General features: G+C 43.6%; 1 protein-coding gene across 2 annotated transcripts; it reads right to left on the bottom strand.

Moving 5' to 3' along the window:
- Positions 1-1,708: 1,708 nt before the first annotated feature.
- On the bottom strand, positions 1,709-21,231 carry LOC115143873 (E3 ubiquitin-protein ligase BRE1B-like). Of its 2 annotated transcripts, none has more exons than XM_029684299.2 (20): positions 21,150-21,231; positions 20,373-20,528; positions 20,102-20,269; positions 18,315-18,528; positions 17,888-18,085; positions 17,608-17,729; positions 17,265-17,411; positions 16,883-16,957; positions 16,613-16,732; positions 16,124-16,303; positions 15,392-15,527; positions 14,934-15,055; positions 14,400-14,659; positions 14,134-14,251; positions 13,818-13,967; positions 5,457-5,669; positions 5,061-5,186; positions 4,711-4,851; positions 3,811-3,912; positions 1,709-3,654 (listed from the first exon to the last, which is right to left on the bottom strand). In XM_029684299.2, exons 2-20 carry the CDS (start codon positions 20,511-20,513, stop codon positions 3,478-3,480), a joined length of 2,910 nt encoding a protein of 969 aa, XP_029540159.2. In that variant the 5' UTR covers positions 20,514-20,528; positions 21,150-21,231; the 3' UTR covers positions 1,709-3,477. The 2 variants fall into 2 exon arrangements, with proteins under 2 accessions (XP_029540159.2, XP_029540160.2); XM_029684300.2 differs by having other exon boundaries at positions 20,373-20,559; positions 21,150-21,199.
- Positions 21,232-25,183: the final 3,952 nt, after the last annotated feature.

Below are 25,183 nucleotides of genomic sequence, written 5' to 3'. Positions count from 1 at the left end.
GGTAAATCATACACATCACCTGAAATAAATTGACAAACGGAAGATAACAATTGTGTAACCTTTTCTGATGCTACAGAGAGACAGTTACCCCAAATGCTGAACCAGGATCTGCTTGTAGGATAGAGGTCTGGGCTATATCAGATAGGCCTACTTTCCTTTCTTTGCATGGGAAAAACACATTTCATGCAATTCTATTACATGACTGGAGACATATGCAGATTTCTTTTTAAATAATACAAATTACAGGGTTGTCCAATCAAATGTCCACTCAATTGAAGCAACATCTCAAGACATCAGTCAGGAAGTTAGAGCTTAGTCGCAAATAGTTCTTCCAAATGGACAATGACCCCAAGCATACTTCCAAAGTTGTCGCAAAATGGCTTAAGGACAACAAAGTCAAGGATTGGAGTGGCCATCACAAAGCCCTGACCTCACCCCTATAGAAAATATGTGGGCAGAACTGAAAAAGTGTGTGCGAGCAAAGAGGCCTACACACCTGACTCAGTTACACCAGCTCGGTCAGGAGGAATGGGCCAAAATTCACCCAACTTATTGTGGGAAGCTTGTGGAAGGCTACCTGAAACGTTTGACCCAAGTTAAGCAATTTAAAGGCAAAGCCACCAAATACTAATTGATTGTATGTAAACTTCTGACCCACTGGAAATCACAATTATTCTGACATTCCACATTCTTAAAATAAAGTGCTGCTCCTAACTGACCTAAAACAGGGAATTTTTACTAGGATTACATGTCAGACAGTGTGAAAAACTGAGTTTAAATGTATTTGGCTAAGGTGTTTGTGAACTTCCGACTTCAACTGTAAATGTAATATCAGTTTGGTATATTTATGAAATGTGCAAAAAAATCTAAAAAAATAATCCTGATTTTGCTTTGTCATTATGGGGTATTGTGTAGATTGATGAGGAAAATAAACAATTGAATCAATTTTAGAGGCTGTAACGTAACAAAACGTGTAAAAAGTCAAGGGGTCTGAATACTTTCCGAATGCACTGTATGTCAATTTACTATCCCCCATGGTAGAAACGTTGATCTATTCCATTGGTCAGCTTGTCCAAACAGACTCTTGGACAGTTGTGGGACGATAGATCCCAAATTCATACAACCAGTAGGCCTAAAAACATGAATCTGATGCAACAGATCAGAACATTTAGCTTAAAATGTCCTGAAACTATTATTTCTCAACATTATTAGCGCAGCAATGTGCACACGGCAGTAGGCTAAGGGCAAAAGTGTGTTTGGATACCAGACAATTGAAGAAAGTTCAAAACAAAAAAAACATGAGAGAAATACTTAACAATTGAACAATGGCATATGGAATCTTTATAAAATAATTGCCTCCACGGATATGGTAAGATTTTGCCAAGGCTACTTTGAAGCTCAAGCCTGCCTTCCATTGCCAATGCATTTGAATGGCGAGTGGGAAGTGCGCTTCAATTACCAGTTCAGAAAAAAACTAAATTGGCTAATTTTAATCATGGCCACAACTATTAACACACAATTACATTTAGAATTGTTGCGCAATTATTGGGATTATAAAGCACAGACTGGCAGATTTTCCACCAAAAGGCCTTGTATCTGTATGCATGTTATAAATAAGATGCATTACCCTAAATTATGCAAATCAACCCATATACCGATAAGCATGACCAGTCGAATGTATTTCCATCAATGAATAGGCTAAAAAGCATTATTTTGCAATTGGATTTTAATTCCCTTCTGGACAATTTGCCGGTGCAAATTTGATTTAAAAATCGGCTTTACTGTTTATTTTTTATTAGTAAAAGCCTGCTATTACCACTCACATCACTTTGTTTTAGCAAGATCAAATGTTTTCCCATTGTTCAACTCCCAGGTCAGAAAACCCCATAATGAGTATTCAACAGTCAACTCAAGTCTTTGTTTTTACTAGGAAAACTCACAAAATCTACTCTGTGAAATACAAAATGATCACTATGTTCTGAATGAGAACTGCTTCTTTGTCTATAGCATGTATGTTCATAACACAGAGCCCACACTATCCACTTATTAATACCAATCCAAATATCCCGAGTCACAAAACTCAAACATTTCATCAAAACATTCTAGAAGTCTTATTTTGAACAGATGCATGATGTTTTTTTTGCCATTGACTTTAGATCACAAGAGTCTCACGGTGGTATTTTGAGGCCAGTTATGATTTTGTTTCTCACAGGTGCTATAACGTCAAACACATCACCAAGCTCTCATTAAATGGCTGGCATCATCAGAACTGAGGAAAAGGGGGTTCAGAGATTCCATTAAGGCAGAATATGGTTGTAAGATATATGGAGAGACTGTATATGTGACAATTCAACAACAGACCGTCTCTAGTTGTCAAATTGACTGGGGCCAGCAAATCTCATTGTCCAATTGACTGGAGCCAGCAAATCTTATTGTCCAATTGACTGGAGCTGAGTGATTTCTACATGTTTGACGCTTGCCCTTTGATGGCCCGGTCAAGAAGTCTGTACCATTAGAATGGAATTTTGTGTGGGGCCAAAAATTGTTTTAGTGAAAAAATATAGTGAAACTATCATTCCATTATTACTGTAGATATATTAAGGACATTTTCTGAAATTACAATGCAAATTATTACATATAGCTCCTTTAATGTTCCAGTAATCTTTAAGTTGTCTTGAAAGAGCTGGATGGGATGGCCCACTTAATGACACTCGTGAGCTGACTCTTCCACTGAAATGTCATCAGTAACGAGGCACTAAAACCTGCAGATGTTGTGTGTGACTGAGGCGCTCGATCTGCTAGCCACAGGCAAAGTCAAACTAAACTGCCAACTAAGTTGAATGATTCCTAGGTATCGACAATAGTATTATCCGGTGAAATCTCTGCACAGGTGCATAACGTGATTGTTACGACAATGAAAGGAACTCATTTTCAACTGAATGGAGTCGTAATGTACACAACTCAACATAGCAACTGAACTACATACGTGTCCAGTAATGGAATCTCAGTTCTTGAGAATGGTCGTCTTTTCTTTGAATATCCAAAACAAGCACATACAGGTATTCTAAAGGATGATTCTGGGTAAGTCCGTCTCCAAATCATACAGCACCACGACAACTTCCCAGTTCACTTTTACAAGGTGATTAACAGTTTAAAAATGGGCTCAGTTAAATGTTAAGAATTCCACATGGGCAAGATCTGACAGACTAAGATTGGCCAGAAAAACAGAAGTAGTAATACCTTTGCACATCTGTTCTTATTACCACCTACCGTACATCGCAATCACTGACAATGCTCTGTTTGGTCACTAGCACCAACCGGCAATGATGCAATTTAAGAAAGTCTTTCCAAAAGGAGCGATTAAAACCGAGAAAAAAACAAAACTCCCCAGACACCTCTCCAACCACACCATTTCCCCCCTTCCTCTCCTTTAGGCTCTGTTCACCGCTGTCTTCTCCTCCTCTCCGTGTAACGGAGTTAGGTGATGTAGATGCGGTGGAAGTCGTTGGCCCCGAAGGCACAGTTACATTTGGGGCACTTCCTCTGTCGGGTGTCGTAGCGCGTCTTCAGACACTCGTAGCAGAACACGTGGAAGCACTTGGTGAGCACGGTCTCCTTGTCGCGGGTGTTGCAGCACGGACAACGCAGCTTCGCCTGAAAGGAGTGGATGAGAGAAAATATAGGGTCCATTTGGATAGAAAGTGTACCACAATAGACAATATGTGAACCTTCTCACATGTACCATCACATGCAATTGATAAAACCAAAGCAAGGCTAGTCCATCAAGATACGCAAAGTTCATTTTTTCACCTTGTACTGGTTAATCTCCTCCTGCAGGATCTCATCAGCATCAGTGTACACCTCCACTTTCTTCTGCTTCTCCAGCTTTCGTCGTAGCCTGGACAGGTCCTCCTAGAAGTTAGACAGTCAAATCAAAATGTTATGACACATTCGCCAAATTGCTTACTACAAGCCCTTAACCAATAATGGAGTTGTAAGAAAAATAAGAGTTGAGAAAATATTTACTAAATAAACGAAAGGAAAAAAATTAAGGAGTAACAATAAAATAACGAGGCTATATACAGGGAGTGCCAAGACAATGTGCGGGGGTACAGTTTAGTCAAGGTAATTTAGGTAATATGTACATAGGAGTAGCAGCAAATAGTCCAGGTAGCCATATTATTAGTTGTTCAGCAGTCTTATGGTTTGGGGGTAGAAGCTGTTATAAAAACGTTTGGACCTAGACTTAGTGCCGCTAGTAGAGAAAACAGTCTGACTGGGGTGGCTGGAGTTTGTCAATTGTCAGGGCCTTCCTCTGACACCGCCTGGTATAGAGGTCTCGGATGGCAGGAAGCTTGGCCCCAGTAATGTACTGGGGCGTACGCACTACCCTCTGTAGTGCCATACCAGGCGGGGATGCTCTCGATGGTGCAACTGCATAACTTTTTGAGGATCTGAGGACCCATGCCAAATCTTCTGTCTTCTGAGGGGGAATAGTCGTCGTCGTGCCCTCTTCACGACCATATTAAACCTACTGTTAACATTCACACGCTCTAATTTTCTCTCCCACTGTATTCGCTGAAGACTTTTAGGGGTTTGACAAATTAACATATCAGGGCTCCCTCGAAAAATATATGCTCATCTCAATGGGACTGGTTAAATAAAGGATACATATCTAGAAAGGACAGACTTGTCAATAGTTGTGTGTACCTGTGCTCTTTTGAGGTTGCCCAACTCCCTCTCTCTGGCGGTGCGGTTCTCGGACACAGAAACCTGGATCTCTCTCAGCTTGGACTGGGTGTGTTCCAGCTGCACCTTCAGGTCTTCAGCCAGCTGGGCTGCCTCCACCGCCTGGGGACATGGCGGGGCAAGAAACACTCAGAGATACTCCCAACAGAACGTTACAAGAAGAGTGACCAGCAATACAGTTGCTCGTATTGTCGTATTAGTAACCATGGTATTACAGCATAAATAGTCAAAGCAGTAGTATTGGTAAGGTAACTGTGGAAGGAGAGTTTAAAAGTATCTTAGTAGTAGTAGTAGAGGTATTGTTTTCCTACCTTCCTCTTGTTTAGTTCAAGTGCTTGTGTGCGGACTCCTAACTCTTTCTCCAGAGTGGCCAGTGAGCTCTGGAGGATGCCCTCCTTCTCCTCCAGCTTCTGTACAACCAATAGCTGAGCTTCCACCTGTGACAGACAGCAAAGGGAACCAATCAGACCTCTTCCTCATTGGCTCAGAAACACAAGTATTATCCGGACTACTATCAAATGTGTATTTTTATTTCATTTAATTTCAATAGCCAATATGGCCCGAGATATTTTTTGGGCCAAGGTTTTGTAAAAAAAAAAAAAAAGTTTCCCTTGCCAAATAAGTTGAGCACCTGTTATAAATCTGCTTTGCAAGTTGCACTGGAAATAAACACACGAAGCGAGTTCATCCTCCACAGTCCCGCTCACCTGGGTCTTGAAGGTTAGCACCTGGTCAGCCAGCTCCTCCTTCTCCTCCCTCAGCAGCTTGTAGATCTGGTTGGACTTGATGCGTTCCGACATCAGCTTGAAGTTGGCGTCATCCTTCTCCCTCAGCTGCTGCATCAGCCGGCTGTTCTGCTCCTGCATGTCCTCAAAGGCCTGGCCCGTCACGTCCATCTCACTCAGTAGGGCCTCCTCCTCCTGGACACAATGGAGAGGCACGGGGGGTGGGAGGTTGGAATAGAGTTGGCATTTGTTTTTTAATTTAACTGTTAGATATGTAGTTTCATGTCATTGAGGTTAAATCTCCTTAATAGAGAGAGACAGACACCTGTTACCATATGCCAGATGAAAACACATTAGATCAGTGTTATTTACAGTGCATTCGGGAACATATTCAGACCCCTTGACTTGTTCCACATTTTGTTACGTCACAGCCTTATTCTATAATGGATTAAATCATTTCTACCCTCAATCTACATACAATAACCCATAATGACAAAGCAAAAACTGTCTTTTAGAATTTGTTGCAAAGTCTCCTGAGACGGAATAGGCATTGTTGTGCCCTCTTCACGACTGTCTTGGTGTGTTTGGGCCATGATAGTTTGTTGGTGGACACCAAGGAAATTGAAGCTCTGAACCTGCTCCATTACAGCCCTGTCGATGAGAATGGGGGCATGCTCGGCCCTACTTCACGTTGAGGGAGCGGATCTGTCTCTGACCTCCTCCCTATAGGCTGTCTCATCGTTGTCGGTGATCAGGCCTACCACTGTTGTGTTGTTTGCAAACTTAATGATGGTGTTACAGGAGGGGTGAGCACGCACCCCTGAGGGGCCCCCATGTTGAGGATCAACGTGGCAGATGTTTTGTTACCTACCCTTACCAGCTGGGGGTCGGCCCATCAGGAAGTCCAGGATCCAGTTGCAGAGGAAGGTGTTTAGTTCTAGGGTCCTTAACTTAGTGATGAGCTTTGAGGGCACTATAGTGTTGAACACTATTCTCACGATGTGTTGATTTTGTCCAGGTGGGAAAGGGCAGTGTGGAGTGCAATAGCGATTGCATCATCTGTGGATCTGTTGGGGCGTTATGCGAATTGGAGTGGGTCTAGGGTTTTCAGGATGATGGTGTTGATGTGCGCCATGACAAGCCATTCAAAGCACTTCATGGCTACCGACGTGAGTGCTACGGGGCAGTAGTCATTTAGGCAGGTTACCTTTGCTTTCTTGGGCACAGGGATTATGGTGGTCTGCTTGAAATATGTAGGTATTACAGACTCGGTCAGGGAGAGGTTGAAAATGTCAGTGAAGACACCTGCCAGTTGGTCAGCGCATGCTCTGAGTACACGTCCTGGTTATCCGTCTGGGCCTGCGACCTTGTGAATGTTGACCTGTTTAAAGGTCTTACTCACATCGGCTGCAGAGAGCGTGATCACACAGTAGTACGGAACAGCTGGTGCTCTCATGCATTCAGTGTTGCTTGCCTCGAAGAGCGCATAGAGGTAAATGAGCTTGTCTGGTAGGCTCGTGCCACGTGGTTGTGCTTCCCTTTGTAATCCGTAATAGTTTGCAAGCCCTGCAACATCCGATGAGTGTCGTAGCCGGTGTAGTAGGATTCTATCTTAGTCCTGTATTGACGCTTTGCCTGTTTGATGGTTCGTCGGAGAGCAAAGCGGGATTTCTTATAAGCGTCCGGGTTAGTCTCTTGCTCCTTGAAAGCGGCAGCCAAACCCTTTAGCTCAGTACGGATGAAGCCAGTGACTGATGTGGTGTACTCCTCAATGCCATTGGAAGAATCGCAGAACATATTCCAGTTTGTGCTAGCAAAAAGTCCTGTAGCTTCATCATCTGACCACTTCCCTATTGAGTGAGTCACTGGTACTTCCTGCTTTAGTTCTTGCTTGTAAGCAGGAATCAGGAGGATAGAGTTATGTTCAGATTTGCCAAATGGAGGGCGAGGGAAAGCTTTGCACGCTTCTGTGTGTGGCGTAAAGCTGGTCTAGAGTTTTTTTCCCCTCTAGTTGCACATATAACATGCTGGTAGAAATGAGGTAAAACAGATTTAAGTTTCCCTGAATTATTTTTATTTGATTTAACTAGGCAAATCAGTTAAGAACAAACGCTCTAACCACTAGGCTACCTGCCGCCCCATTAAAGTCCCCGGCCACTAGCAGCACCGCCTCTGGCTGAGCATTTTCTCGTTTACTTATGGCCTTATACAGCTCGTTGAGTGCGGTCTTAGTTTCAGCATTGGTTTGTGGTGGAAAATTGACAGCTACGAAAAATATAGATGAAACCTATGTTGACAAATAGACAGACAGCCACCCCTCGTCTTACCGGAGGCAGCTGTTCTCTTGCCGATGCATGGAAAACACAGCCAGCTGTATGTTACCCATGTTCAGCCACGACTCGGTAAAACATAAGATATTAGAGTTAACGTCCCGTTGCTAGGAGAGTCTTCATCGTAGCTCATCGAGTTTATCGTCCAATGATTGCACGTTGGTTAATAGTACTGAAGGTGGAGGCGGGTTACCCACTCGCCGTCGGATTCTTACAAGGCACACCGACCCACGTCCCCTATATCTCTGTCTCTTATTCATGTGAATGCCAGGGATTTGGTCCTTGTCAGGTGTCTGAAGAAAATCCTTCGCGTCCGACTCGTTAAAGGAAATAATCTTTGTCCAGTAAGAGGCGAGTGATTGCTGTTCTGATATTCAGAAGCTCTTTTTTGGTCATAAGAGATGGTGGTATAAACATTATGTACATAATAAGTTACAAATAACGCAAACACACAATCCGTTAGGAGCCCGTAAAACGGCTGCCAGCTCCTCTGGCACCATTAGTCTTACTAATATCACAATTACATAGTTGTTCAGACCCTTTAATCAGTACTTTATTGAAGCACCTTTAGCAGAGATTAGAGCCTCAAGTGTTCTTGGATATGACCCTACAAGCTTGGCACACCTGTATTTGGGGAGTTTCTTCCATTCTTCTCTGCAGATCCTCTCAAGCTCTGTCAGGTTGGATGGGGAGAGTCCGCTGCACAGATATTTTCAGGTCTCTCCAGAGATGTTCGATCGGGTTCAAATCCAGGCTCTGGCTGGACCACTCGAGGACATTCAGAGATTTGTCCCGAAGCCACTGCTGCATTGTCTTGGCCGTTTGCTTTAGGGTCGTTGTCTTTTTGGAAGGTGAACTGGTGGAGTGCTGCAGAGATGGTTGTACTTCTGAAAGGTTCTTCCATCTCCACAGAGGAACTCTGGAGCTCTGTCAGTGACCATCGGGTTCTTAGGTCACCTCCCTGACCAAGGCCCTTCTCCCCGAATTGCTCAGTTTGGCCGGGCGGCCAAAGAGTCTTGGTGGTTCCAAACTTCTTCCATTTAAGAATGATGGAAACCACTGTGTTCTTGGGGACCTTCAATGCTGCAGAATTGTTTTGGTACCCTTTCCCAGATCTGTGCCTCGACATGATCATGTCTCGGAGCTCTATGTAAAATTCCTTCGACCTCGTGGCTTGGTTTTTGCTCTGACATGCACTGTCAACTGTTGGACATTATATAGACAGGTGTGCGTCTTTACAAATCATGTCCAATCAATTGCATTTACCACTGGTGGACTCCAATAAAGTTGTAGAAACATCAAGGATGATCAATGGAAACAGGATGCACCGGAGCTCAATTTCGAGTCTCATAGCAAAGGGTCTGAATACTTATGTAAATATGGTATTTAAAACTTTTAATACATTTGCAAACATTTCTAAAAACCTGTTTTTGCTTTGTCATTATGGGGTATTGTGTGTAGATTGATGAAAATAAATAACATTTTATTACAATTTTAGAATAAGGTTGTAAAATGTAGCAACATTTGGAAAAAGTCAAGGGGCCTGAATACTTTCCGAATGCACTGTATCTTGCAATGTACCCGAACGTATCTCACACAATGTCATTTTAACTACACTGAACAAAAATATAAAAACGCAACATGCAACCAGTTAAAGTTAAAGTTAATATAAGGAAATCAGTCAATTGAAATACATTCATTATGCCCTCGTCTATGGATTTCACATGACTGGGAATACAGATATGCATCTGTAGGTCACAGATGCCTTAAAAAAAAGGTAGGGGCGTGGATCAGAAAACCAGTCAGTATCTGGTGTGACCACCATTCGCCTCATGCAGCGCAACACATGTCCTTCGCATATAGTTGATCAGGCTATTGATTGTGGCCTGTGGAACGTTGTGCGAAGTTGCTGAACATTGGCGGGAACTGGAACACGCTGTCGTACACGTCAATCCAGAGCATCCCAAACATGCTCAATGGGTGACATGTCTGGTGAGTATGCAGGCCATGGAAGAGATATGACATTTTCAGGTTCCATGAATTGTGTACAACTCCTTGCAACATGGAGCCATGCATTATCATGCCGAAACATGAGGTGATGGCGGCAGATCACTCACATGACAATGGGCCTCAGGATCTTGTTTATTCAAATTGCCATAGATAAAATGCAATTGTGTTCATTGTCTGTAGCTTATGCCCGCCCATATAATAACCCCACTGCCACCATGGGGCACTCTTAACAACATTGACATCAGAAAACCACTCGCCCTCACGTCTGCCCGGTGAAATCCGTGAAGAACATACTTCTTCAGCGTGCCAGTGGCCATCGAAGGTGAGCCCACTGAAGTCGGTTACGTCTCCGAACTGCAGTCAGCTCAAAACCCTGGACCAGGACCTCCACATCCGGCTTCCTCACCTGCGGGATCGTCTGAGACCAGCCACCCGGACAGCTGATGAATCTGTGGGTTTGCAAAACCCACAGATTCGAATGAAGATTGTGGAGAAAGGGGAAATCAAGATTTTAAAACAATAATCCAGACAACTTTTGCGCTGCTTTGGTGCTATCCGCTCTTTCGCATTATGTTAATAGTCTAACTACTATATATATATATTCAGCTATGTCGTCCGACAAGCTTCCCCGAGATGGTTTCTGACAATTTGTGCAGAAATTATTTGGTTGTGCAAACCCACAGATTTATCAGCTGTCCGGGTAGCTGGTCTCAGACGATCCCGCAGGTGAAGAAGCCGGATGTGGAGGTCCTGGGCTGGTGTGGTTACACATGGTCTGCAGTTGTGAGGACGTTTGGACGTAATGCCAAATTCTCTAAAACGACGTTGGAGCTGGCTTATGTTAGAGAAATTAACATTCAATTCTCTGGCAACTGCTCTGAAAGGCATGTGAAATACAGAAATACTTATGATCTCAGTGGTCCGATGAGACAAATGTAACTATCTGCCCTGAACACAAAGCACTATCTCTGGAGAAAACCAGGCACTGCTCATCACACATCCCTACCATGAAGCATGGTGGTGGCAGCATCATCATCATGCTATGAGGATGCTCTTCAGCAGCAGGGACTGGTAAGGGAACCATGACTGGAGCAAAATACAGGCAAGTCCTTGATGAGAACCTACTTCAGAGTGCAAATGACCTAAAGGTTTCTGGCAAGGAACACCAGCATGTAAACCTTTTCTGCCCCAGAGTATAGAACTCAGCAGAATGATGGACTTGCAGAATATTCGGTCAGCATTTACAAGTGACTTCGGTCAGGTCTGCTGGCTCACCTTTATCATTCGGCCTAAAACCGAAGAACTGCCAAAAAGGAGAAGATGTGCTTTTCTTTCCCACCAAATCAGCCATAACTTTTTACTGATTCAGCTTAAGGCAGGCTATACTATAGTGAAATGTCACTTTCTTTTTTTTTTTTTTACAGTCAAACTGTCAGAGTCACAAATGTGCTTACCTACATGATCAACAATAGCCTACAATTGAAACGGCTATAATATATATATTTTTTTAAAGATATACTAATCCCACTGGGCACATATGTCAGTTCAACGTCTAGTTTTGATTTGACTGAGTTGTCAATTAACATTAAAACAACAAAAATCACATTGGATTTAGGTTCAAAGTTGAATTTTTGTAAATCAAATCAGTTTTCCATGTTGATTCAACGACATTGCGTAGGCTTTTGGGGTTGAAATTGTGAAAACAACATTGATTCAACCAGTTTTTACCCAGTGGGATATACACTGAGTCTACAAAACATTAAGAACATCTGCTCTTTCCATGACAGACTGACCAGGTGGTGAAAGCTATGATCCATTATTGATGTCACTTGCTAAATCCACTTCGAATCAGTGTAGATGAAGGGGAGGAGACAGGTTAAAGGATTTTTAAGCATTGAGACATGGGTTGTGTCTGTGCTATTCAGAGGGTGAAAGGGCAAGACAAAATATTTATATGCCTTTGAACGGGGTATGGTAGTAGGTGCCAGGCGCACCGGTTTGTGTGAAGAACTGCAACACTGCTGTGTTTTTCACACTCAACAATTTCCCGTGTGTAACAAGAATGATCCAAAACCCAAATGACATCCATCCAACCAACTTGACACAACAGTGGGAAGCATTGGAGTCAACATGGGCCAGCATCCCTGTGGAACGCTTTCGAGTCCATACCCTGACGATTTGAGACTGTTCTGAGGGCAAAAAGGGGTGCAACTGAATATTAGGAATGTATTCTTAAATGTTTGGTATACTCACTAACTGATGAGTATATAAACACAGCAAAAAAAAGAAACAGCCCTTTTTCAGGGCCCTGTCTTTCAAAGATTATTTGGATTTTTACGAATTCCTTCACAGATTTTCATTGTAAATGGTTTCCCATGCTTGTTCAATGATCATGCCCCTGTGGAACGGTCGTTAAGACACTAACAGCTTACAGATGGTGGTCAATAAAGGTCACAGTTATGAAAACGTAGGACACTAAAGAGGCCTTTCTACTGACTCTGAAAAACACCAAAAGAAAGATGCTCAGGGTCCCTGCTCATCTGCGTGAATGTGCCTTAGGCAAGCTGCAAGGAGGCAAGAGGACTGCAGATGTGGCCAGGGCCGTACTGGGAGACGCCTAAGACAGAGCTACAGAGAGACAGGACGGACAGCTGATCATCCTCGCAGTGGCAGACCACGTGTAACAACACCTGAACAGGATCGGTACATCCGAACATAACACCTGCGGGACAGGTACAGGATGGCAACAACTGCCCGAGTTACACCAGGAATGCACAATCCCTCCATCCGTACTCAGACTGTTCGCAATAGGCTGAGAGAGGCTGGACTGAGGGCTTGTAGGCCTGTTGTAAGGCAGGTCCTCACCAGCAACAACGTCGCCCATGGGCACAAACCCACCGTCACTGGACCAGACAAGACTGGCAAAAAGTGCTCTTTACTGACGAGTTACGGTTTAGTCTTGGTCGGATGGTCGGATTCGCGTTTATCGTCGAAGGAATGAGCGTTACACCGAGGCCTGTACTCTGGAGCGGGATCGATTTGGAGGTGGAGAATCCGTCATGGTCTGGGGCGGTGTGTCACAGCATCATCGGACTGAGCTTGTTGTCTTTGCAGGCAATCTCAACGCTGTACGTTACAGGGAAGACATCCTCCTCCCTCATGTGGTACCCTTCCTGCGGGCTCATCCTGACATGACCCTCCAGCATGACACTGCCACCAGCCATACTGCTCGTTCTGTGTGTGATTTCCTGCAAGACAGGAATGTCAGTGTTCTGCCATGGCCAGTGAAGAGCCCGGATCTCAATCCCATTGAGCAGGTCTGGGACCTGTTGCATCGGCGGGTGAAGGCTAGGGCCATTCCCCTCAGAAATGTCCAGGAACTTGCAGGTGCCTTGGTGGAAGAGTGGGACAACATCTCACAGCAAGAACGGGCAAATCTGGTGCAGTCCATGAGGAGGAGATGCACTGCAGTGCTTAATGTAGCTGATGGCCACACCAGATACTGACTGTTATTTTTTGATTTTGACCCCCCCCTTTGTTCAGGGATACATTATTCAATTTCTGTTAGTCACATGTCTGTGGAACTTGTTCAGTGTATGTCTCAGTTGTTGAAACATGTTATGTTCATACAAATATTTACACATGTTAAGTTTGCTGAAAATAAATGCATTTTACAGTGAGAGGACATTTCTTTTTTTTTGCTGAGTTTATTTGTTTTATTACTTTTTACCCATTTTTCATGATATCCAAATTGGTAGTTACAGTCTTGTCCCATCGCCGCAACTCTCGTCGAGAGGTCGAGAGCACAACCCCGCCAAGCACACTGCTTGCATAACCCTACCAATTTTAAACCCCGTCCTCCCCTATTGCGATACCTCACTTATTCCATTGAAATCCCCGGTCAAAAGAAACAAAGAAATGACAAAGCAAACCCACCGCAATTGTGATAGAGCATATTCAGCACCTCTGCAGAAGGTTTGAATGTGTAGTAGAAATACAGTACCTGTTTGGTGGCCGTGAGCTTCTTCTGTAGGTGATCGATCGTCTCCTCTGCCACGCGTATCTTCCTGAGAGCGTCCTCATCAGCCAGCTTCTTGCTCTCCTTCCTCTCCCTCTCCTCCAGCTCTCGAACCCGCACCCGCAACTCATCCACCTGGGACAGAGGGTGGATTTAGGTATAACACACGGACTGAGACACTACTTCAGCTTGTAGTGGGGGAAGATTCAGATAACACTAACCATCTCATGAATTGACTTTCAATGATAACCTACAGTTCAGGTTGGAATTTGAAGAAGTCAAAGAGCATAGTTGGACAAACCTCGGCTTTAGACTTGCGCTCTGCTGCCATAAGCTGCACTTTGTCTCGCTGCTCTTTGGGAGCCGATTTATACATGTCCAAAAGTAGCTTCATCTCCTTCTGAGACTCCTGGGCTTTCCTGAGGGGAAAGAAGAATGAACCGTAGAAGGGTTAGCACTACCTAACTCCAGAATATGACAATGAGTTAAGTCCTCTACTATATGACAGTACCCTTAATTCTATATAAAATATGAGTTGTGTGTTCTGTGACCAAAAACTAAACATACTTAAGTTCAGCCCTCAGCATCTTCAGTGTGTCCGAATCTTTTCTCTTCAACTCTTCGCTGCGCTGTCTTTCCCTTTCTCGCTCCCTCTCTCGCTCCCTCTCGGCCTCCCTCTCTCTCTCCCGGGACCGCTGTCTCTCCAGCTCCCTCCTCCTCTCCTCTTCCTCTTCTTGGTCTTCATCCTCTTCTTTCTTCACCTCCAGGCTGTCGCTCACCGGCTCCTCCAACGACAGAAGCCCAGCGTCACCACTCTGGCACCGCAACTGACAAAGGGACAGGAAATGGTCTTGGGACATCGATCGCATTTATCACATTGCCGTACCAAATATCATGATTCAAGTGTCATGTTTATCCTGAATCTCAAGTTTTGTTGAACCATGACCTAACCACCTCACCAGGGCAAACTCCAGGCTGTAGTTAACCTATAATAAGGGTCCAGAGTTTGACCCGGTCAGGTCCTATGGCTCTATCTATGAACTACGCATATTGATGAAATATTCTCAGAGAGCAGAAGAAAGTGCAGGATCAGTTGCCTACCTTATTAATCTCCATCTGTGTTTCTCGGAGCTTCCGCTTGTAACGCTGCATGTCACCTTTCAGCTGGTGGTTGTGGTTCTGGAGGCTGCTGATGAGGTGTCGCATCTCTCTGTTGATTGGGCCTGAGGGAAAGATCAAAAGGGACAGAGGTGTCGATGAGATAATGACCATGGGTTTTCAGTCAGCGCCGTCGCACTGTTTTGTCCAACTATTGTCTGGTGCGCTAAACTTGTGAGCAATATGGATAGGATACATTCCTCCCAAACACACAGTCAACATCCTTGGTTACAGAAAATGATTGAATAATCAAGACACGCATATATTACTAAGTACATAAGATCACTGAAAATAGTTCATTCAAAACATCTCACAGAAAAACATTGGCTTTTTTATGAGAAACCTTCAGTGATAGAAACAAGTCTAGGGAGTGGGAGGTGTTGTGGACATGAGACGTTTACCTGCTTGCTCGTTGGCCGCCAGGTTCTGCTCAAATTCGATACGCAGCATTTCATACTCCTTGCGCACCTGCGCCAGCGTGTCTTCCAGCTGGATGACCTCGGTGCGGAGCTTCTTCTGTAGTGACAGCTCGTCACTCTGAAAAGATGACGAAGGACACCAACTTTTGTTGACGGCTGTCGAACAGCGACATCACACCAATCTCTGACATCATGACTACTAGTGTTGGCCATGTTTTTATCATTTGTGATGTAATCCACTTTCACGGTTGCCACGGCATTACCTTTCCAACCACATATATTCCTTTTTGTATTCATGATATACGTGCCAGACCTGGGTTCAAGTAGTATTAGTTCTCTATCAAATACTTTAGATGTGCCAGGCAAGCTCAATCAAGCACAATGTAACCAATGGAATAGTCCCAAAAGGTCAAAACCCATCCATCTGGTACCCCAGACAGGCTCAATCAAGCACAATGTAACCAATGGAATAGTCCCAAAAGGTCAAAACCCATCCATCTGGTACCCCAGACAGGCTCAATCAAAGCATATATATAAAAAATCAGGTCTTATATGCTGAAATGTTGATTTTAAATCAGTGGCTCCCTCCTACACTTAAGTCATTTGTCAGTTTATCTTATCCAAAGCGACAACCAGTGCATTGAACTAAGGGAGGTACAACCAAGTTCACCATGACTGCAAGTAAAACCTATCTGCTAAATTAGTGCTTCTGACCTCCATATGCTCTATCTGTCTGAGGTGGGCATTCTTGGCGGTGAGGAGCAGGGCCCGGGCCTCGTCCAGCTGGGTCTTCACCCCGAGAGACTCGTTGTAGAGCAGTGAGAACTGGGACTGCAGGCACTTGTAGTCAGCGGTCTCCTTCACCACATCCTCTGGAATATTTTTCAGGTCCAACTGAAAAGGAGTTAAGTGAGTGAGTTACCCCCCTCATACACTGTAAGATGACTTGGGACCTGCTGAAAAACTATATAAAATGCAATCAATTTGGGATAGAGCAAACAGAAAAGTAAATGCATTCAATGATATTACATACAGAGTATAGATTCAATGATCATAATGACAAACACAAGTTATTGTGTTTATACATTCTACAATGATTGTCTTCCTTGACTTGACACCTGACTCATCATATCCTTTGCTAAGCAGACAGAGTATTGCGGTGAGTTTAGTCTTGTATTCCCTCAGAGGAGACGATTTCTGTACCTTGAGCTTCTCACTCTCCCTCACAGCCTCTTGGAGCTCCTGCTGTAGTTTCTCCAGTTCCGCCATGCGGTTGTTGGCCAGCTCCTGGTTTTGCTCCAACTCTGCATTCAGGCTCTCAAACTAACAGACATAATAATGATAATTATTATCACTTTTGGCACCAATTCAACTCCATACGACTGGGTTGGAATACAACAATGTATCAAAACAAGACTGAAGGGAAGCTCAAGAACATGGCTGGACAAAAAAAAGTGACAAGCCTGCACTCACCTTCTGTATATTGAGAGTGATCTGGCCTCCGGGTAGCCCCCCTGAGCTGCCAGTGGTGTAGTAGCCCGAGTTCAACTGGACAGAATAATCATAAGAGGTGTTTAGCGAACTTGGCCCATACATTAGTTCAGACAATAATATTACAATAGTAATATCAATGTGGTTACAGTCTTCATTTAGACTATACAATATCAAAACATGATTTTACCCATACAGCAGGACATAGATAAACACACACAGCTGTGATTCAATGGCTGGCATGCTCTGGTGCCTTATCGCTGGCCATAGATGCATAATGGAGAGTGCCATCAGCAATGATGAGATACAGGGCTATACACACACAAAGTATACACACCCACCCACGCACACAAATTAAACAAACCTGCTCAAGTGCTTCAGCGAGATGCTTGTTGAGCTTCTGTTCCCTTTTACGGAGCTTCTCGATGTCCCACTGCAGATCCTCCACAGCAGTCTCCATCTCAGACACCTTGGTCTCCGAGCTCGTCACCTTATCCACAAGCTCATTGTACTGAACAAGCGAAGTACAGATGAGAGAACATTTGAGTAAGAAATTGACTGGATGAATTTACACAATTGCCATTTATTACCACCGATGAGAAATGGCAGACATTCAATTTGAGGATACAAAAGCGTGAGAGGACACACCATGGAGATGTGGGCATTCCCAATCCACCAACACTACATTATAAGGTGAGGCAAAGTACCTCCATAGACATCTTGTGGTGTCTGCCCTGCAGGGAGGAAGCCAGGTCTTGCAGTCTGCTATTCTCCTCCAGCAGAGTGCGATTCAGACGGAGCAGCTCTTCCTGGCTGTCGTCCTCACACACTGACAAAGACAACACAGTTACTAGGGTTACTCAACTGTGAATGTCACAGTAGGGAAATCCTCAAAATGTTTATGCCACATTTAGAACCCAAATGATTCTACAACAACAAAGTGAAAAAAAATATTGTCCCTAGTCATGAGTGAGTCTGAATAGTTACCTGCGGACTGGATCTGGGTGCATAGGCTGTCGATGCGGCTGTGCAACCTGTCGAAGACGCAGACCATGCAAGCAGCGGCCTCTTTGCTAAACTGCATCCTGTCCTGCAGCTGCAGGCTGAGCTCCTCCTCACTGCTGTTGTCCAGAATGGAGAGGAAGGCTTTGGCACTCTCACTGAGGGAAGTAGTGGGCGGAGGTGCTACAGATCATGGTGATAAGTAAAAATGGACAGGAGGACTTAGGATGTGGTTGAAAATATAAATGTGGCATAAGTGCTAGAAAGGTGTACTGCTTTGTTACGTTTCCATACCTCACATCAGTTATTACAGGTGGCAAAGCAATGGACTTGGAGGTATCATTACTGCAGATCAGAGCTAGATATGCATAGAGAAAGGTTGAGCGAGCGAGAGAGCAGGGATCATCTTTACCCGTTGTAGAGTCCTGCTGTGGTTCAGGAGCTTTCTCCATAACATCAGGTGGGGGAGGCTGTGTCTCCTCGTGTTCTGTTGCTGGAGGAGGGGGTGGTGGAATCATCATACCATCCTCTTCTAGTGGGGTAGGGGCAGAGACCGGCATAGCATGCGGTGCTGGGACCACCGTGGGGTCAATGCGGAGGCGCAGGACGTGAACATTTTCTTCCAACTGGAAGTCAAAGAAAGGGTCATTCAGTATGGGTGGGGGTTACATTTTAGGTTAAGCATACAGCACAAGTCAAAAGTTTGGACACACCTACTCATTCAAGGGTTTTTTAAATTTATTTTTTTAAATAATAGTGAAGACATCAAAACTGAAGTAACACACATGGAATCATGTAGCAACCAAAAAAGTGTTAAACAAATCAAAATATATTTTAGATTCTTCAAAGTAGCCACCCTTTGCACACTCTTGGCATTCTGTCAACCAGCTTCATGAGTTAGTCACCTGGAATACATTTCAACTAACAGGTGTGCCTTGTTAAAAGTACATTTGTGGAATTTCCTTCCTTCTTAATGTGTTTGAGCCAATCAGTTGTGTTGTGACAAGGTAGGGGTGGTATACAGAAGATAGCCCTACTTGGTAAAATACCAAGTCCATATTATGGCAAGAACAGCTCAAATAAGCAAAGCAAAATGACAGTCCATCATTACTTTAAGACATGGTCAGTCAATCCAGAAGATTTCAAGAACTGAATGTTTCTTCAAATGCCATCGCAAAAACCATCAAGCGCTAGGAAAGGAAGACCCAGAATTACTTCTGCTGCAAAGGATAAGTTCATTAGAGTTGGCCTCAGAAATTGCAGCCAAAATAAATGTTTCACAGAGTTCAAGTAACAGACATCTCAACATCAAGTGTTCAGAGGAGACTGCATTAATCAGGCCTCCATGGTCGATTTGCTGCAAAGAAACCACTACTAAAGTTCACCAATAAGAAGAAGAGACTTGCTGGGGCCAAGAAACAAGAGCAATGGACATTAGACCAGTGGAAATCTGTCCTTTGGTCTGAATGAGTCCAAATTTGAGATTTTTGGTTCCAACCGCCGTGTCTTTGTGAGACGCAGAGTAGGTGAATGGATGATCTCCGTATGATGTGGTTCCCACTGTGAAGCATGGAGGAGGTGGTGTGATGGTGCTTTGCCGGTGACACTGTTGGTGATTTATTTAGAATTCAAGGCACACTTAACCAGCATGGCTACCACATCATTCTGCAGCGATACGCCATCCCATCTGGTTTGGGCTTAGTGGTTACTATCATTTGTTTTTCAACAGGACAATGACCCAATACATCTCCAGGCTGTGTAAAATGATTTTTGACCAAGAAGGAGAGTGATGAAATGCTGCATCACATAACATGGCCTCCAATCACTCGACCTAAACCCAATTGAGATGGTTTGGGATGAGTTGGACCACAGAGTGAAGGAAAAGCAGCCAACAACTGCTCAGCATATGCGGGAACTCCATCAAAACGGTTGGAAAAGCATTCCAGGTGAATCTGGTTGAGAGACTGCCAAGAGTGTGCAAAGATGTCAAGGCAAAGGGTTGTTACTTTGAAGAATTTGTTTTAACACTTTTTTTGGTTACTGTGTTATTTCATAGTTTATGTCTTCACTATTATTATACAATGTACAAAATAGTCAAATCAAGAAAAACCCTTGAATGAGTAGTTGTGTCCAAACTTTTGACTGGTACTGTATGTCTATGATCCTTCAAGGCAGCAAACGATTGTGGAATGTACGTACCTGGGACCAGTAACGATTCACAATGAGCAGTGTGGTATCATCAGTGGCTTGTCGCTTTTCCAGCTTCTCGATCTTCTCTCGCAACTCGTCCTCCATGGTCTGCCTCTGCTCCAGACGCTCACTCAGCTTCTTATTCTTAAACTGGATCACTTTCATGTCCATTTCCTCCTGCAGATGTGAAATACATGATAATGAAGATAACCATGTAGGAGGGATAATATACTTCATTATAGACAAGACCAAGATGCGGAGGCCAAAAATAGTGACTAACCGTAGAGGACACTCCCCCAATGCGTATTGGCTCAATGAGAGTGGTGGTGGTCTTCTCCTCTTTTTTACTCTTTTTCTCAGGTGGACCAGGGGGGCTGTCCCCACCTGAGGCTCGCTTCCCTCCCCCGGGGCCAGACATCATTGCTGCTTATGCAACCTAAGTGTGACAGCTGTTTTAGGACACAAAACTGATAAAAAAAAATTTACATTTCGTTAACATAATTCATCAGCTGACGATGTACTCTGTGATGGCAAAAGAGACATTTAGCAATATAGACACTAGGGTTTTGTCAGTGTCACCAACTCTTGAGGTTAAATTTAGCCAACGTTACTGAAGCTAACGACTATCTGGTATCTAACTACAAATCATTTGTGTTGATTTCTTACAAATTGTTGGCGAATAAATGTAGATTTGTAAATGTCAATTAAATTAAGGCCAGAATGTCCCGCTAGCTAACTTGCAAGCTATCCAGTTTCCGATGTTAGAATTATGTGCACCTAAACTTGCAAAGTGGCCATCAAAAACTTGGCATGCGTATCTACGTTAGCTATCTAAATAGCGGTAGTTGAGTCTTAGCTATATTTTACTACCTAGTGTAGCTTTTGCAAGAATCTATCTAGCTAACAAGCTAATGCTGCTGTAAAGAATGCTAGCAGATTAGCAACTGTGAGTACAATACGGCGTATTTTTTCGAATCAGTTTTAAAAGTAATCATATATAGGGTAGTATTAATTAATTCACGTTTTTATTTCCCGATCACTAAGAAATATGACAAACCTTTCAGAAAGACACCTCGTACAACATTACCACTAACCGGAGATGACGACAGTAGCTATTTCCTGTATAGCACGGTAAGTGTACAACTGCTTCATCATCATCTTTTTCTTCTTTGAGGTTTAACGGCAGTTGGCATCCAATTTATTGCATTACCGCCACCTACTAGACTGGAGTACAACTCCCTCACACTTTGCTTGTTAGATAAAATGTAATAAATACCCTACCATCTAACACTACACTCACTAATTTCAAAATGATATGAAATACAATGAACACCACCCTACTTCACTAATTAAATGTATTTATTCCTACCTCATGTAGGAAAGGATGGGACATCACCAATAACACATCCGGTAACTCTCTGATGTCTAGTCTCGCACACCAAAATACCACCATGCAGCTACCACCACAATCTCAATTTTCTGCGACTTCCATTCCATTCCTGCCGTACAGTTGATAACCACTGCTATAAATGCTAAACGTCCAGTCTTACTGAACTTTATATCACTTTTTTGGCTTATCCCACTGTACTGGTATATCTCTACTACTCTCACTACTCATGCCCTTCTGCACACTTCTCACACCTTGGACCCTCCCTCCTACACGCTGCTGCCACATGTCCATAAGCTTGACATCTGTAATATGGTAATGTATTCGGCACATACGCCCGTACAGGATTACATACAGTTGAAGTCGGAAGTTTACATACACTTAGGTTGGGGTCATTAAAACTCGTTTTTCAACCACTCCACAAATTTCTTGTTAACAAACTATAGTTAGTGGCAAATCGGCTAGGACATCTACTTTGTGCATGACAGAAGTAATTTTTCCAACAATTGTTTACAGACAGATTATTTCACTGTATCACAATTCCAGTGGGTCAGAAGTTTACATACACTAAGTTGACTGTGCCTTTAAACAGTTGGAAAATTCCCGAAAATAATGTCAATGGCTTTGTGCACAGGTGCATTGTCAGGAAAGGGCCTTGCCCAAACCACAAAGTTGGTAGCACAGAATCATCTAGAATTGAATTGTATCCTGTAGCGTTAAGATTTCCCTTCACTGGAACTAAGGGGCCTAGCCCAAACCATGAAAAACAGCTCCAGACCATTATTCCTCCTCTATCAAACTTTACAGGTGGGACTCTGCATTGGGGAGTTTCCAACGCTCCAGAGTCCAATGGCGGTAAGCTTTACAACACCCCAGCCGATGCTTGGCATTGCACATGGTGAACTTAGGCTTGTGGGTGGCCATGGAAACCCATTTCATGAAGCTCCTGACAGTTATTGTGCTGATGTTGGTTCCAGAGGCCGTTTGGAACTCTGTAATGAGTGTCACAACCGAGGACAGATGATTTTTACGCGCTTCAGCCCCCGGCAGTACCGTTCTGTGAGCTTGTGTGGCCTACCCCTTTGTGGCTGAGCCGTTGTTGCTCCTAGACGTTTCCACATTTCTGCCCTGCTAGAGCTTGAGCTGGGGCAGCTCTAGCAGGGCATAAATTTGACTTACTGACTTGTTGGAAAGGTGGCATCATATTACGGTGCCATGTTGAAAGTCACTGAGCTCTTCAGTAAGGCCATTCTACTGCCAATGTTTGTCTATATAGATTGCATGGCTGTGTGCTCGATTTTATACAACTGTTATCAACGGGTGTGGCTGAAAAAGCCGAATCCACTAATTTGAAGGGGGTGTCCACATACATTATACTGTATATACAAAAGTGAGTTAGCCTGCTCCAGAGGAGATTAGTTCCGAATCATTCGTTGCCATAGAAATGTACCTGGTTAAAAGGTGAGCAATTTTCGTATAACCGGTTATCTCAAATTGAACTTAGAGTTGACCAAAGTTACCTCGCTAACTCCTCAAATCTGCTTCGTAGGATACCCCTCTGTTCATCAATAACTATTCCCTGAGCATCCTGCCAGATGTGGCTCATGCAGACTAGTTCTCTTATTGACTGGGCTTTGAGGTCACCATTTACTGGACAGGATTTGACGGGTGAGACCCCCACCATTTCATATTGCTGAAATTTGTGTACATTCAAAAAATGTATTAGTAAAGGGGTTCAACCTTTTTTGGTTACTGTACTCCCAATCTATCCCCTACCACATTTGCTCTGCCTGTAGTACCGCCTAAGTAACCCCTCATGTGAATTTTACCAGTAGGTGTATGTTCTTATGAGTCTTCCCATATACCCCAGGTTGAGAATCACTGTGTTAGTACACAGTACATATCGAGGCAATGTGTACAATATATTTCAGAACTTTTAATTGATTCCTGCTTATTTTTTTTCCTGCTCACTTCTATTCATTACAGTGTGAAGTATGTGTGTGCTGAGGATAACAGAAGGCTATTACTCCTGTAATTGGACATACAGTGGGGGGGAACAAGTATTTGATACACTGCCGATTCTGCAGGTTTTCCTACTTACAAAGCATGTAGAGGTCTGTAATTTTTTTATCATAGGTACACTTCAACTGTGAGAGACGGAATCTAAAACAAACATCCAGAAAATCACATTGTTTGATTTGCATTTTATTGCATGACATAAGTATTTGATACATCAGAAAAGCATAACTTAATATTTGGTACAGAAACCTTTGTTTGCAATTACAGAGATTATACGTTTCCTGTAGTTCTTGACCAGGTTTGCACACACTGCAGCAGGGACTTTGGCCCACTCCTCCATACAGACCTTCTCCAGATCCTTCAGGTTTCGGGGCTGTCGCTGGGCAATACGGACTTTCAGCTCCCTCCAAAGATTTTCTATCGGGTTCAGGTCTGGAGACGGGCTAGGCCACTCCAGGACCTTGAGATGCTTCTTACGGAGCCACTCCTTAGTTACCCTGGCTGTGTTTCAGGTCGTTGTCATGCTGGAAGACCCAGCCACGACCCATCTTCAATGCTCTTACTGAGGGAAGGAGGTTGTTGGCCAAGATCACGCCCTGATACCCAAAGGAGTGGTTCAACAATAAAAAGAGGGCCCTTAAAGCTTCCCGTTCTTCATTTCAGCATATACCATGGATATTCATACAACATACCAGGCCTCCGATACGTCATGGGGGCCAGACCCTAAGGACTCTATGCCTCGCAGCCCACCATTCTACTCCACCCAGGCAAGACCCACGACACCCCCTACATGTACACATCTTGAGGACGTGTTTAATGGGGTGGTCAGTACTATCTTTGTGAACACCATCAAGTCCTCTGTAGCCACACTTTTAGACAGTGTGATTGGAGAGTATATAAGAGAAAAATGCATCGGTTGTGAGATCAATCACCCCAGCCAGCTCAGGCATCCATGCCTATACGACCCCCCAAGATACTACTTCTTCAATCATTTTGAGGAGCTGGTGAAAAGACTGTGGTCCTGCAGGTTCATACCTCCGCTGGTCAGAGTCCTGGAGTCAATGGGTCTTGTGCCGTCTATCCCCAGAGTTTACGGGGTAACCGAGGCTTTCCTACATGAACTGAAGGAGGCGATCTACATCCACGAGAAACTCAAAGAAATCCGACACACCCTGGTGGATGACAACACATACAGGGAAGCTGTGGTGGCTGATGTGATGACTTTCTGGCTCAATAAACCCCAAGAGACCGAGTGACAATACATATGTTATTATTTAGATGTAAAGCAATTGGCAACTATATGCATACGATGTTAGAGAGAATAAATACATTTGTTATGCATCAAATGATTGAATATAAAGTGAACAATGTATCATTCTACACAACACACAATGCCTGGGCTAATGTAGAGCGTGTGCTGAAAATGGAGCAAATCATGAACGACATACGGGCGAGAGTCTACAATGGACACAACTGGTATCCCGTCTTGTGGATGATTCTGAAGAACTAGAAACAACTTTGTCTAAGATTTTACTTTATTTGTTTGAAACGCCATTTAATTGTAACATGTATCATATTTGTTGTTTATATACTTATATAGCGGATGTGTGTGTTTAAAAAAATTCAGCGACACAAGCTTGTAAATCTAAACCAAATATACAGGGTGTTGCATGCTGGGATCGTTG

The sequence above is a fragment of the Oncorhynchus nerka genome, linkage group LG16 (genome assembly GCF_034236695.1).
Source record: "Oncorhynchus nerka isolate Pitt River linkage group LG16, Oner_Uvic_2.0, whole genome shotgun sequence".
Taxonomy (NCBI): domain Eukaryota; kingdom Metazoa; phylum Chordata; class Actinopteri; order Salmoniformes; family Salmonidae; genus Oncorhynchus; species Oncorhynchus nerka.
The sequence above is the reverse complement of the archived record's forward strand: the minus strand, read 5'-3'. Positions and strand labels throughout refer to the sequence as shown.